Raw genomic sequence first — 15,762 nt, forward strand, 5'->3', positions numbered from 1 at the left:
ACATACATTTCTTATTTAAAATGTTTTGAAACCACGTTAAACTAAACGAGTCTCGTTAAGGTGGACAGAGCCCACTTTTTGCAGTGTGGAGTCTTGGTTTTGTTTCGAGTCTCCATTTCTACGAGGCAGAAAGGGGGCGTGGATGGGATATTCAGATGAGCCGGAGTGACAGCTCCAATTTCCCCCAATGCTCTGTGTGTCTGAAACTCCACTGGCTCCTTCCCTTCTAACTCCTCACTTCATAGTGCTGCGTACTAAAAACATCGGACGCTAGGGGATCAAGACGCATGCCACATTGCCTCTATGTGGGCACTTTAACAGATCTTTCAGGGTTTTTTTCCCAGTAAGGGGGCTGTGGAGGGAGGACTTTTTTTTATTTTCATTGTCCGATGACGGTTTGCACGGCTGATTATTGAGTTGATTGTTTATTATTTTGGCTGTTGTTGCTCGTCGCCCTGCGCGTCGTTTTTTCCTCTTTTTTTTGGAATCGGCGACCCAACGCGCGCTCACCCATGTCCTATCCTCAGGGTTACCTCTACCAGCCCCCGGGCTCTCTGGCTCTTTATTCGTGTCCGGCATACGGGGCCTCGGCTCTGGCTGCTCCGCGGAATGAAGACTTGGCGAGATCGTCCTCTGGCTCAGCCTTCAGTCCTTACCCTGGATCGGCTGCTTTCTCCGCCTCGGCCGGTGCAGGCTTCTCCAGCCCGCTGTCATACTCAACGGATCCAACTACGGGATTCCCATCCTACATGGTAAAATATCTCATATATCAATCTATGATTCTTTATGATAAGGTTTCAAAGTGGCTGAATTTGTCAGCGAGTTAACGTATGTAAATGTTTAGCTGTCATTCGCTCAAGATTAAATCGACACAATGTGTTTTGTTATGATCCCTTTATCAGTAAGTAGCCTACGACTTTCTCATTGAGTGCACGGTTGTCTTATGTTTATATATATTGGCCTTTCGTCGGATTGTTACTATTAAATCCTTAACCTCGTTGGCTTAAATTGATTTTTTCAGCATGAGCTGCAGATTCTAATGGCTTGACCAACGCTTAGCACTCACTGCGCAGCTAATTATGGAAAACAGAACACCAACTAATATTTTTATTTCAGCCTTTTAGCAGCTAAGCAGTCAATTTGTGTGCCATAGGAAATTAATATTACACAAGCTATTACTCTTTCTTCTACAGCAGTCATTAAAATCACCAGGGGATGAGTAGACTTTATTCTGAGTTGAATAAACGGAATTTTAACATGAAAAGCATGACTTGCAATGCTATTGTCATAGGGCACTTGAATCGTTTTAGGAAAGGTGCATATCAAGTGATTTGCTAATGGGATTTGTAATGCTGCAAAGAGAAGATATGTTAACACATTGTGACTGCCACAACAAAACAAAAAGCAGCCACTGAAAGAAAATGAGGAAGTTAATGGGTGATTACAGAAAATTGAAATTTCCCTTTATTAGCTTTATGGCTATTAACAGGAGCCTTGCTATTAGTTAATCCGATAATGATCTTGACCATTAGTTAAGCATTAGTTCGTGCTTTTCCGCTGCCTGCTTTTACGCTCGGTGTATTTAGCCTCGCCTGCATTTACATTTTTGTTCCAACTAAATGAGGAGCTTTGACAAATGATTCAAGCACAAAATAAAATATTAATTGTTTGTTTATTTTTAACAATACACTGCACGTATTGTTCTAAAGACCTGTCAGTGAATTAGTACCACTCTCCTCACATTTTTCACAAGTTTTCCAAAATAACAATGACTAGAATGAAATAGATTGTTTCAGTTGTTATAATGTATTTTTAATATACATGTGTGTGTCCTTAAAATGCCATATCAATTGTGATAAGTAGGCCTAGTTGTGTAAATTAATTACAAGTAGGCTAACATTGATGTCAAATAAAAAACATATTTTTTAAACTCAGCGTTGGAATACACACAACAGAATCCTGACTGTTTCAACTTTCCTCCAGAGCTCTCCATATGACGCGCACACATCGGGCATGGCCGGGGCATTGAGTTACCACCCATACGGGAGTCCAGGGTACCCCTACCAACTCAACGACCCGGCTTACCGCAAAAACGCAACCAGGGACGCCACGGCCACCATGAAGGCCTGGCTGCAGGAGCACCGGAAGAACCCGTACCCGACTAAAGGGGAGAAGATCATGCTGGCCATCATCACCAAGATGACCCTGACGCAGGTCTCCACATGGTTCGCCAACGCCAGGCGGAGGCTCAAGAAGGAGAACAAGATGACATGGGCGCCCAGGAATAAGAGCGAAGACGAGGACGAGGAGGACGGGGACGGAGATAGGAAAGAAGTGGATCGCTCTGAAAAAACGCTGGATAACAGCGAGGCTTCAGCGGAGGATGAAGGTGGGGTATTATCTGGCGACCGAGCCAATGATCCATTTAACAATTCGGGGTAGCATGGGGGCTAGAGGGAGGGGTGGATTCCCCTTGTATTTACTGCTCAAGATATTTAGGGAAATAATGCTGGGTTTTGAAATGTAGCATGGAATTATTATATCCTGAAACACATTTTTAAATAATCTGTCTTTATTTCGTTTTTTGTATCTCTTATAAAATACATCTGGCAACATGTATTGTATTACTAATAGTATTGATTAATATAATTGTGTTAATGAAAACGAGGTTATAAGACTAAATGAACTGTTAAGGTGAACGCTCTATTTTCTGAACATGATTAATGGAAGGTCACTGGCAAAGTAGACACATAACATAGCAATCCACATGAGTGGCCTTAATGTTAATGTCATTATCCTGATGACATCTTTGCATAATTATGTAAAAGAAATACTGTTTTTTCGTAGCCTATTTAAAATGAGATGAATAATGAATGTCTCACTTATTCAAGCCCAACACATTGTTGATGGCTTTTAATACAAATGGATACAGAATATACTTTGACGATAAGATGATTTTATAAATAGGTTTAATTTATTTATTAGACAGCGTTTGCTTTTGTCTTTATTTTATATGACTGCTCATTACATTTGAATGTGTCTACTTTTAGAGATGACATTTATTTATTTTCTATTTATCCATAAAATGTTATTTTTTCCTGTAATTATTGGCTATTTCTTTATTTTAATTCCACATTTTCTCCTTGTGTCTTAGGTATCAGCTTGCACGTCGACATTCTGACGGACCACTCGTGCTCTGCAGAGTCTGACGGGGAGAAGGTCAGCTGTCGTGGGGGGGAACTGGGCTCTGACCGGGCCGGCGACAAGTGCGAGGAGGACGGCGAGGAGCAGAACCACGACAGGCGGGCTCAGCTTTCACCCATATCCGTCACATCGTCGCCTCTCACGGGAGTAGAAGCTCCACTCCTCAGTCATCACCACCACCACCACCTCCATCATCTCCACCAACTCCACAGTCAGCGCGAGGATTTGGCCCGGAGCCTCGTCAATATCAACACTATCAGCACCAATAAATCGTCTCCCTGCCTTGATAGCAGACCTTCTTCGGGGGCGCCTCAGAACCCCACAGTCAAGCCCAAATTGTGGTCGCTGGCGGAAATTGCTACCTCGGACCAAAAGCAGCATCACCAGCAACATGGGCAGCCCGGACAACCGAACTGCCCCTCCTCCAGCGGTGGCCTCCTTACCCCCCCTACGTCTTCCACCACCTCCCCGGCTGCCAGTTCCCCCTCCCTCTACCCAGCCCCCTCCATCCTTGGAAGACCTATTTATTACACTTCTCCCTTTTATAGCAATTACACAAACTATGGCAACTTCAGCCCCCTGCAGGGCCAAGGGATCCTGCGGTATACTAATTCATCCGGAGTGAGTCTGGCTGCTGCCGCCGCCGCCGCTGCCGCTGCTGCAAACGAGGGTCTGAGCTCCTCTCACCAGGCTGTGGAGGCCAACACTAACCCCAAACTCAGGCCAGACTCCCCCCTCGTTAAACATAACCCAAACCACATTGTTGTTGTCGAGCCACAACAGCTTTTCCGACCCGCACATTTAGAAGCAAAGAAAGGTACGTAATTACACGTTTCGCCACGCTCTTAAAACAAACAATAACCATTTTAAAGACTCATTTAATCTGGTGTTAAATCTTGAGATTGTATGTGTTGTAAACGTGGGAGGGAAACCGCTCCACGGCCGAGGTAAAAGGAGTTCACTTGTTTGCAATGCAAATTACCTGGTTTTCTTTTGTGACACTTCAATGTGTCATAGTAGCCTAGTCAAACCGTGGGTTGACTGTTTTGGATAAAATTAAGATTTTTTTCAAGCATGAGACATAGCCTACGTGGCATTTTCTGACACTATTGATATATTAAGATTAATACGGTTTTAGGACCTAATATGAGACTAAATTACTTTTTAATATGGATATTTTACAACGCTGTCCAACCATACCGACGTGTATTGTGGCCTATAATTAGTGTTCGACGCAGTGCATTTTCTGAAATAATAAGTAAATAATTATTCAACTTTTTTTTACAACACAACGCGTACTTTTGTTCTTCTGTTAAATCATCTATAGTATTGAATTGGAAGACAGTGGGGATATGAACAAATGCGCAGAAGTACACATAGGCTACAGATAGAGACGTTTAACATCACCCCATTAAGGACAGACCTCAGATCAGCCTAACCACGTGCACACGCAAACACGCGCGCGCACGCACACATCACACAGTGGCAGCCTGTGAATCCAATAAGCAGAGAAATGTTGCCATAGCTTTGAACAGGAATCCTATTTTTTATGTTTCCTCTGATGTGTGTGCGCGCACGCACAGTGGGCCCCAACCTTATCTTCCAGCTTAGGATAATTATAATTACACAGGGTCAGCCAAAAGCAAACAAATCAGTTAGTTTGCTCTGCACATTCATCTTGCAACTTTACATCTTCAAATGTCACTTAGGTTATTGTGGCGGTTACTTTTCTTGCGCACATTCAAAGCTCTGCCTACACGCCGCTGGATAAACGTTTCCCCCGGCAATTAGGCAGTGGGGATTTTAATAAGCACTTGCAGTATAGAGCTGTTATGGGTAGAGGGATACCTTTGAGTTTCCTGAGGTTGTGGGGGGAGTTGATTATTTTATTGTGTGGGATTTTTTTTATTTCCATGGTCTGCAGGTAGGTGTCACAATTGCTTTGACTATAAAGTGAGTAAGGACACCACCCTTTGGCCCCATGTTTTAACCCCCATAACCTTTACTTCAAACCGGATCTAGTGCCACCATATAGTCAGAATGAAAGCTGCTACCGCCTCCTCAGCTGCACACAGGCTGAGACTCTCTCTACAGCACATGTTTGTCGGGTTACTATTGTATTATTTCAGTTGTTTGTTGTAAATGCATTTGTGGGTAATGATTTCACATTGTTTCCAAAATATCTCCCATTATATGTGATTTACATGTTATTTCTCAGGTTCCTATAGTTTGCTTATTTGCCACGGTATATTGTTTTATTATATATTCACGTGTGGAAAACATAATTTGGCCTTTCTGTGAAACCGTATTTGTAAAAGGAGGACGCACAGCAGACGGGACTGAAGTGAACTTGAAGACTTCAAAGTGGAATAGCCTACATTTGATATTTATTTTTTTAAATGATGGCGAAATGATGCCTATAATTTATGCAAGTTGTATTGCAAAAATGGGAAACTGACATTGTCTGTTTGTTTTGTAAATATATATATTATGGACGGTTTTTATTTGAGACGCATTTGGGAAAAAGCTACACAATCTTGTTATCAGGAGTACTTTTACTAATTTATATCTTTGAATGTAAATAAAATAAACGCTGGTAAAGATGTACTGGCGGAGTATGATATTCATTATTCAAAGGAGAACATATTAAACTGTTTTCCCAACTATACATACATCTTGGGGAGTCATTATTTTATTTACAACAGACCTGTGTTTAACACTCAGGTATTTTTTATTCACCCTGCTCACTGTTCCTTTTATTTTTACACTCCAAACGCAGATGGGAAATGCTTGATGAATTTTGCTTTTCATAAACATTATGAGTTTTCACAGATTGCACAATCCATTCTTTCTAAATGGACCATCATTTTCTTTTAGGGCCTCATTCTGGTCAGGGGAATCTCCCTGGGCCACATATTCACGACCTTGATTGGGATAAACGACATACTTATTTCATTTTTCTCCCCTTTTCCCCTCTCCCCTCGCCCTGCCACACATTTATTTTTCAGTGTGATTAATACAGCCGTGGGACGCATCGGGCATTATGGGCTCCCAGCGGGGCCTGTCCCTGGAGCTTTTTAGCCTGGTTCAGGATGGGTCAGCCCTGCCTGCTTCATTACGGCATGGCATTGAGCAATCCATAAAAGTCTATCTAAGCATCTGCCAGCTCCAATGGGCTGTGTGATGGGCCCTAATCGGACATGCTTTCCTCTGCTTTTCATCATGGCTTAGTTATTTCAGCGGATTTAGGACACAGCTAATTAAACAATTTTGAATAAAAAAAAGCTCAGGTTTAAGGATGATGATAATAAGCATAATGTAAAAATAAACAATGAGTCTACTACTAGTTCTAATAATTATTATTATTTTAAAACAACTTTACACACCATTTTAAATTAATTTTATTTTACATTTCTATGATTTAGAAAAAGTATTTTCAATATTTTGTCACACACAGTGGAGGCTGAGTGTGAAATACTCAAAGATCAGATGTATAATATTCCCATCCTCCAAGAGGAGGCCTCCATCATCGCTCCCAGCCAGACTAAAAGCTAATCCTTCATTTTCCAGTTGAATTTCAGTTTGAGTGTTGTCCAAATCTCAAGGGACTCCCTTTCACCTTGGTTTTCCTCCTCCTTCTTCAGACCCCCCATGCCTCATCCAAGGAAGTAATATGTGGCTGCCACCATGGATGTAGTGGAGGGTAAACCCACCCAAAGTCAGTCAACCCACCTTTTAGGCTGACAGTGAAACAAATTCATGGGTTATTTTGCAGTGAACAGTTTCACAAATGCCAGAGATGTTATGAAGAAGAGTCTTTGAAGATAAATATATATTTAGGGAGGACCTTTTAAAACTTTTATTGATTTGTTGTATAATTGGGTGTCCACCTTTAATCACCACTGCCTGATACTATTGTATTTTACATTTATTCTTATTTGCCTTTATTTGGCCGTCACCTAGGAGGACATGCACACTATAGCCCCTGGCCAGCTTCTTCTTCCTCAGCCCAAACACTTTCATTAAATGTTGATTTATTGAAATGCATGCTTTATTCTCAGGTGGGTTCCCCGGGGACTCAGCACTGTAGTCAAATATCACCAGAGGCACTCTCCAAAGCACACAGAGGCCCTACCTCTCTCTCTGGCACGCTCTTTCTCTCACCTGCTGCTGCACCCTCCAAATGTCAACATTTGTTCTCAATAAAAAGCAGTTATTGTTTCAGTAAAACAAAAATTGCTCAGTAACCGGTCGCCTTTGAACATATGCAAAGAAACTTCCACCCCACCTCTTTATTTGATTGAGAGCAATGGTAGGTGAAAATGGGAGCAAGGCGTCCATTGCACATGACAAAGCTCAAGCTGTGAGGCCCATTATGAAACGATTGTGAATTTATTCCACAATTAGTCACAGTTGTAATGAGCATTTGCGTCCCTTTTGAAGAACCCTCATTGCCTCACATTCGTTTAACTATTAGCAGAAGAAACAACAGTGCCCTTGACACTTTATAATCCTCAAGCCAGAACAGACTATTTACTATACTCTACCAAGACCCATGTCAAGTACAAAACATATCCAAGCTTACACTTTAAAGAAAAGTGACAATTTAAACATATCTAGATATTTTTTTAATTTCATGCATGGCATATCAAATACAGTCATAATCCTATCATATAGTTTACCAAAGAGGGTGTGTCCATCCATGCTAAGGACAAGTTGTCATTGCAAGCTAAATTGATGGTATCACATGGCTCATAGGCTTCATGCGAGTGTAGACTGGAGAGCAAGTGGACTCATTTCTCTTATCGTTGATCAAATAAGCAGCTCGTATATGCAGATAATTCATGAGCTCTTTGTATCCTTTATCCTCCCATCAACCCTTTCTCCTCCAAAATGCTTCAGACATTAATCTCTGGCGCACACCTGTGTGTCGCTCCAACAGGAAGTTGATGCAGCTAAAGTTTTGATATAGCATTATAATGTTTTTCAAACAGTAATCGTAGTAGTTAATGAGGAGGGATTTTAAGTTAGAACAGTAGGAACAGATTCATTTACTAAAGATAACCAAGACTTTAAATGAAAAAAATACATATTCAAATTGTATATCCTTGTATTGATGCAGTATGTGTATATATACTTCCACTTAGGTCCTAAATGGTCAGGGACAAGCTAACAACGTCTTAAATGGAGAATGCAATCTATTCAAAACCTTTATTTTAAATACATTTCTATAAACTAATGATATCAACAACAATTCCAATGCTGTTGTATTGCACATTTGTAGTGTTTTATTACATGAAGACACCATACATGCCAGCCATTCAGTATGGAACAGCTCTTTACCCTTTGATTGAACCTTTATTTAATTCAACCCTCTCTGATACTGTTAAATCTTTCATGGTAAATCCACCCATTGTGAGCTAACCATAAATACTGCTGATGTTCAGACCTAACCGTAAGTAGAACTAATATTCAGGGGAGAGTGAGAGACGGGAGAGAGCGGCGGTACAAATCAGGTACAGGTGTGTTTAATAACGCACATCAAAGTGGACCGGGGACTTTAAAAAATGAGTCCGGGGTCCTGTCCTCTCGTAAAGGTGTCAGCTGAAATGTTCACTACTCTGGATGATCAAGGGGAGTAAGCTGTGTAGGGTTTTGACACACACACACACACACACACACACACACACACACACACACACACACACACACACACACACACACACACACACACATACATACACTGATCCTCACATGCTTCTCACTCCCTACCGAACACACACACACACTCACGCACACTCTCTCAGACTGAGAGACGCTAATGCTTGTCCACACGACAGTCTAAACAGGGCCATTAGGAGACCTGACTTCCACTCCTAATTGACAGTTATGTTTAATGCCTTTGGTAAGTAAACACTTTAGAGTAGTGGACTGCACCTTTGGGCCGTAAATCAGGCAAAAAAGTGGAAGCCCGTGTTGGAAGAGGCTCTGAAAACTCTAAAGGTGAGAAGCAAAAGACCCACAATGTGTTTGTGTGTGTGCATGTGAGTGTATGTCTGCAGAGTTTCACAGTAAACACACATAATACAAAACAGTAAACACACATAATACAAAACACTAAACACACATAATACAAAACAGTAAACACACATAATACAAAATGTGTTTGCATGTGTACTAAGGATTCTTTTTTTTCTTGTGCTAAATGTGCTTTATTTAATTGCATCTCAACGAACACAAGACAGCATGTAATTTCTCCAGGAATTAAACACACTACAGTTCCGGAGTTTGGATGTCATGAAAAATGCCACAATATAATTGTGACAATTAAAGTATACCATTACAGAATCAGAGGGTAGAGCAAGGTGAGAAACATGAAGTGACATCAGACGAGAACTACGGTGGCTGAGAGGTGCAATCGACAATTACAAAGTGTGAAACACTTTAACAAAGCTTGAGACAAATTTACATTTTATAAAAACAAATTTACATATTCTAAAGTGACATGGTTTTGCTCATAACAATATACTTTCTCGTGCGCAAGAGATACGTTCTCGTGCACACAAGAAAGTTACTGGTTCGCCAAGTAGGAAGTGGAGCAGTGCCTTTTACACACAGCCTTCGCTGTGTTTACCTTCATTAGACATGTCTAAAGAGCGACTGCAGGCTGCTTCATTGTAGCCACACACATCTCTAAACACACACACACCTCTACACACATCAAACTGCCCGATTATTCCCCCCATTACTCGTTTTATGAAGGAGATGTTCGGTCCACAAGGCGCATGACGTGTGTGTTTGTGATGTGCTCAGTTCCGCTCTGTGTGTGTATTCGGTGTGTTTCTGTATGTCCGATACCGGCATTTGTTTTCAAATGACCATGAACAGTAATTTACACACATCTGGCCAACTCCATAGGTATAATGTGTGTCATTCCGGAAGACCTCAATGTGTTTATTCTTAATCTCGATGTAGTGCTCAGTGCTGTCGGAGTGCAGTGGAACACTGCAGTCAACTCAGCCGTCTCTCACGTATGCTTGGTCAAATCAGCAGCTCTTCATTTATGAGTGGGCGATTAATTGTGCCTTAATGGTAATCGACAGTAAAAGGATGATCCTGTTATATAAGTGTTACCACTGTTCCTCTATCCGTCATCATGTCACACACTCACACACTCATATTAAAACACAATCTGTACAGTTATCCACTACACATGGAAATAGTCCCTCTGTATTACTGCATGTTAATGCACATTTCAAACATCTGTAAATGAAACATATGCAAATAAATGTAAATGGAGGACATACATTAGGAGGACACAGAACACATTTTCATTTGCAGTATAGGAATATTATCAAAAATCACCTACATCAAGAACAATAGTGCAGTGTTAAACTAGTTCTTATAGGCCAAAAACATTCTAAACAAAAACACATTTGGTTGACTTACTTTTCCTACCAGAGAAAATATATAATAATTAAATGTTAATGTTAAACATTTAAAACATGTGAATAGAATAAAAAGAAAAATATATATATCCTGCAACTTACTGAAAATCTTGCATTATTATCTATTTTACATGTATTGCAACACTTTTGCATGATTTATTCAACATCTTACATGTGATTTAATCCCAAGTGACTATTGTTTACTTTTTTTAAGGGCAATATTACTGCATGTGTGTGTGTGTATGTGTTTGAAGGTGTTTATGTTTTGCCAAGTGTTCTGTCTATCCATAGTATGCTACTGCTTCTACGCGCTGTGATATGTGTCTAAGTGCAGTTAACACTCAGTTAAACCTCCATCCTCAATTGCAAACTGTCAGCTTTTAAGATCAGTGAGTCCAACAAGTGGAGGAGGCAGACACGAGAAAACGTTGGTTTTCCCTTTCTGCCTGTCTGGAGTGTTTTATAAATGAACTCAACCTGTCTGCACAGAACCTTTTTTCCCATCACGTACTCTGCGAGACATATCAGGGAAGTGGTTCATGTTAAATAGTATCTGTCAGACTTGTCGGCTAATTAATAGAAGCTTTGCTTTAAGCATATACTTTAGTGTCATGACTTTTCACTTGCTTCTACACCTTTCAACCTAAGCTTCTTTCACTGAGTAATGGGATAGTGTGCAAATTAAACTGCATGAAATGTAAATGTACTGAAGAAAAAACTGAGACCTAAGATGCTCGTTTAATGAAAATAACCCGGAAGACATGCCTTGAGGCACAGTTCGAGGCGCTATATATCATCTGTCAAAATGTTCATTTTAGGAATACTCTTTAAACATGTTGCATCACTTCAAATTATATCTAGATGTAATAAATCAAAGGCAGCTGAAGAAGCCTCTTTATGAGTTGGGGAAATTCTTTGAGACCAAAGAGCGAGTCCAATTGCTTTGACTGTAAGATACAGTATGACCTGGATATCAGACAGGGTTAGTCTTTATGTGAAAGTATTAGACATTTACCTTATTAAGATCAATGCAAGAGTCTACTTTAAACTTTTGAATGTTTTCAGAACAACCTGACAAAACCATTATGTCAATTCTAAAACCATCTATAAAACCTCCAGATCAGCTAAATACTACCTTTTTTGTTAAATACAGTGTAAGTTTAACAAAAAATATTGCTTATCTCTACGGTATGGTTAATTTAAATTATAATTGTAATCTGAGGTTTGTTTTTAGATGCCTAGCAACAGTCTGTTTAAGTCAGGGCAACATCACCAAATAGTGTGAAATCAGGATGAACGATGTAAAAATTTAATAAAATCTGCCTATATGAAAATCTGATCATCCACCACCCTGACCTCCACACCGTTTTCACTGAGCTGCATAAAGGCCACACTTCTATTTCTGCAATGGCACTGAACTTCAGCATTGGACGTAAACGGTCAGGTGAAAGGTCACTTAATTCCAAGGTACAAAATCAAGTTAAATAAATAGTTGTTTAATTTTTAAGACAATAATAAGATGAATCATGTTGAATGCTTGGGAGAAGAAAAAAAAAAAAAGTTTTAACAAGTTGAATATCGTCAGATGACTGGCCAGATCCACACAGTTCAATGTGTTCCTAAACTCTGCACATTCTGACCAACAAGCCCTCCCTCACTGGCTTCCCATAATAAAACAAAAGGAGGCAGTTATGTGATGTTGGTGGTTGTGAGTGAGTGTTTTACCTCTGTGCACCCCGGATATGGGCCAAGGTAATATTTGAACAAGACTTAGGCGTAAGTTAAGTCAAGGCAAGGCAAGTTTATTTGTATAGCAGCATTTCAACAACAAAGCAACTCAAAGTGCTTTTAAATCATTAACCTGGCTCCAGCAAGATTTGTCTCTCCCAAGTTACTGTCAGGAATATTATTAATGTCATACTTCTCGTACTGTGAATTCAAAACCAGAGCTTCTCAATGACAAAACTGCTCCCATTGCTTTGGCAGTCGAAACCAGCAATAGCACTGTATCCGAGAAATGCAGCCTCATCATTCATTTCAATGAAGGCTCCGGTGTCTAAAGAAAAAAAAATGCAAGGTTGTCTGGCAATAAATCTGGCTCAACTTCCTGCACAATACAATATCATCTGGCAAAGCGTTGTGTTGGCCAATCCAAAAGTGCAAGGAGATTACTTTGTACCGCAAAGCATTGTTCTCTTCTCTCGAGAAAGGTTCCTACATCAACCCATAACGATCAGATGTTAAAGGAATGGTACATGGCATGGAGATTGATACAAAACAATGTACAAACTTGGATGTCTCAGATTTACAATAGGCTTAAATGTAGCAGGATGATATCACAGGTGTCCCATAAGCGCTCCACAGGTTTAAACCTGTTCTTAGGGTTGGTACAAATGTTCTAATAAAAGCTATCATCAATGTGGAGTCAGAAAAACCAGTATTGGATATTGAAGACTGTGCAAATGTGTACTTATAAGGGTCTACATTTAATCACAGATAACCGCAGAGCCTGTCTTACAGTATTGTGACACTATGCCATCTAATGTTACCGTATGCCGTTGTTTAATTTATAAGTTTTGGAAGGTCAAATCCATAGTTCTTCAGGGTGTCTCAATCACAATCAACATGAAACTTAATCTTCAAGCTATGGACCCAACCACCCCATACCCCCCACCCACCTCTCCCTTACCACACACCAGCAAACGTCTCCCCCTCCCTTCTTTCCCTTCTCCAATTGTACTCCTCCTCTGCTCTAAATAGGGTTATTCCCCAAGAGGTGAGGTGGAGGGGGGGGGGGACAGCACTCTGCCAAGCAAACCCCTCTCTCTTATTCTGCCTCTCTTTGCCTTCCTCCCATCTCTCCCTCTCTGAGGACAATCCCCTTTCGACTCCCAAACCACCCAGGAATATTAGTCTTATTGCATTTAATCACTGAATCCTAGCACCCAAAAGATTTCAATTCATTAAAGGCACTCAGATATTCAGGCCAGCTGCTTCCTGGCGACTGGCTAAAGACAAGGTGGAGACAGACAGGCTCTCTGCATGTGTGTGTGTGTGGTTGTGTGTCTGTGTGTGTTCTCTCTCTCTTTCTCCGTGGAGACAGGGCAACCCAATCCTCAGCAATGCCCTGGCTGTGCTCAGCACAATTCGGCGACAGCTATACCTAATCACACTACACAGAGGTGGTTCTGCTTATACTCTGTGATTGTGTGTGTGTGTGTGTGTGTGTGTGTGTGTGTGTGTGTGTGTGTGTGTGTGTGTGTGTGTGTGTGTGTGTGTGTGTGTGTGAGTGTATGTGTGTTTGAGGTGAAGGAACATGTGACCAAGAGTGCACAGTCTGTGTACACATACAACTGTCTATGCAAACACATACACACACACACACACACACACACACACACACACACACACACACACACACACACACACACACACACAGCTTTGCAAGGCTTTTTAAGAGAGAGACTGTTGATCCCTCCACAAGCAGGCGAAGCGGCTTACATCTTTCTGTTACAGAGGATTGAAGGTGCATTCTAATACAATTACGCTGACGGAAAAAGTGCTTGTATTGGAGGAAGGAGGTAGTGTAGCCACATCTGCAGCTCGAAGCCGTCCAAAGGCCCTTCAGTGGTGACGTATGGACAAAGAGGGAAATGAGTGGAACAAGGCGATTGTTGCAGGCAACAAACGGCTGTGGTGTTTGGAGTCCAGGACAAAACAAATTGGACTTCCTTTCATGCGTTTTGTAACTCATTAAGAGAAAGAGAAGGCTCCTTCCAACTGAGCAAGGACGTGTGTGAGGGGAGTTAAGTGTGTGCGTCCTTGTGTGTCTTTGTGTGCACGCTGACCAAAAAAGCGTCTGTGCACATTTGTGTTTGTGTGTTCATCTTGATGTCAGTCTGTCTGAGAGAGATGCATTTGCACACGTTGCTGTTTGTGTGTGTGTGTGCCTGCACGCACCTGTGTGTGCGCGAGTGCGTGTTGGTGTGTGTTTTATGCAGAATATACTCCACAGACCAGATGGCTGCAGAGTGGCTTAGGAATCAATATTTAAGAGGAAAACATACCAACAATGCATCTGCATGTGTTTGCTGTACCCCTGTGATAAAATATTGACTCTCTGGTTTTTGCAAGAATTATCGGCTGCGGTCAAAAATAGGATCTGCGGCTTACCAGGCCTGTAGCTGCTTTGTGAAAGCGGTGATGACGGCTACACATTCGTGTCAAATGTGGATGTAGACAGGCAGTGTGGATGTTTGTCATGAAATACTGCCACCAACAGCAGATGTCAAAATGTGTTGCTGGCAGTTGCTGTTACTTCTGTGTGAATGAACAGAAGTCGAGGGAGAAGGAGAGAGAGATGCCTCACTCAACTGTTCTACAGCTATGTTTGTTGTCCAATGGCTAATCCAAAAGTGCTGTTAATATGTCAGACTAAGCACAGTGCAGCATTTTTATAATTCTGATGAGATATTCTGCTGAAGTACTAAAAGCAATATTCCTCCTTCCTATCCCTTCACATTGTCTCACTCTCAGTTTCCATTTATTTTAACTAAACTGTTACACGTAAAAATTCTACACTTATTTAGAAAGCATGTTTGTGCACAAGACAATAAAAGCAGATGCATTAAAAAGTAAGATATAGAATTATATTCTCCATCCTAAAATATGTTTATTTTTTATTTTGTATGGGAATTCTAGACAAGGACTGCATGGTTGATATTTCTTAATTTCACATCCAGTAAACATTAATCGTAGAAGTTAGGTAACAAGGCGGTACAACACTATTGTACTCACACCTGCCACACATGCAACGCTAGCAGAACAAGCACTGTGTAAAACATGCAACTTTAATGAGGAACTGCTCGTGACCTTGTGCCAGTGTTGATTCGGAGGTCCTGTGTCTGTAAACCGAGTTATGGTAAACTTGATAACATCTCAGGCTAATCGTCGATTGACACGCAGCTGTGCAGCAACCAAGTATATTAAAGGGTCAAGTTTTGTACGAGATGAGAAACATATTCAAAAACAGATAGCATGTCGTAGTAGAGGATTATAAACCTCAGGCACTCCATCAATGGGGAAAGTGGCTGGTTGAAAAACACAGCTC

General features: G+C 41.0%; 1 protein-coding gene across 1 annotated transcript; it reads left to right on the plus strand.

The window, feature by feature from the left end:
• The first annotated feature begins 210 nt into the window (after nt 1-210).
• On the plus strand, nt 211-5,858 carry irx2a (iroquois homeobox 2a). Its single transcript, XM_010766907.1, has 3 exons — nt 211-752; nt 1,984-2,389; nt 3,155-5,858. The coding sequence occupies exons 1-3, from the start codon at nt 513-515 to the stop codon at nt 4,027-4,029; spliced, it is 1,521 nt and encodes a 506-aa protein (XP_010765209.1). The 5' UTR covers nt 211-512; the 3' UTR covers nt 4,030-5,858.
• Nucleotides 5,859-15,762: the final 9,904 nt, after the last annotated feature.

This window comes from Notothenia coriiceps, unplaced genomic scaffold (assembly GCF_000735185.1).
Source record: "Notothenia coriiceps isolate Sejong01 unplaced genomic scaffold, NC01 NC01_scaffold00003869, whole genome shotgun sequence".
NCBI lineage: Eukaryota > Metazoa > Chordata > Actinopteri > Perciformes > Nototheniidae > Notothenia > Notothenia coriiceps.

Coding starts and splice junctions, on each gene's coding strand:
- irx2a (XM_010766907.1), top strand. CDS start 513: ATGTCCTATCCTCAGGGTTACCTCTACCAGCCCCCGGGCTCTCTGGCT. Junction 753..1,983: donor CGGGATTCCCATCCTACATG/GTAAAATATCTC, acceptor ACTTTCCTCCAG/AGCTCTCCATATGACGCGCA. Junction 2,390..3,154: donor GGCTTCAGCGGAGGATGAAG/GTGGGGTATTAT, acceptor CTTGTGTCTTAG/GTATCAGCTTGCACGTCGAC.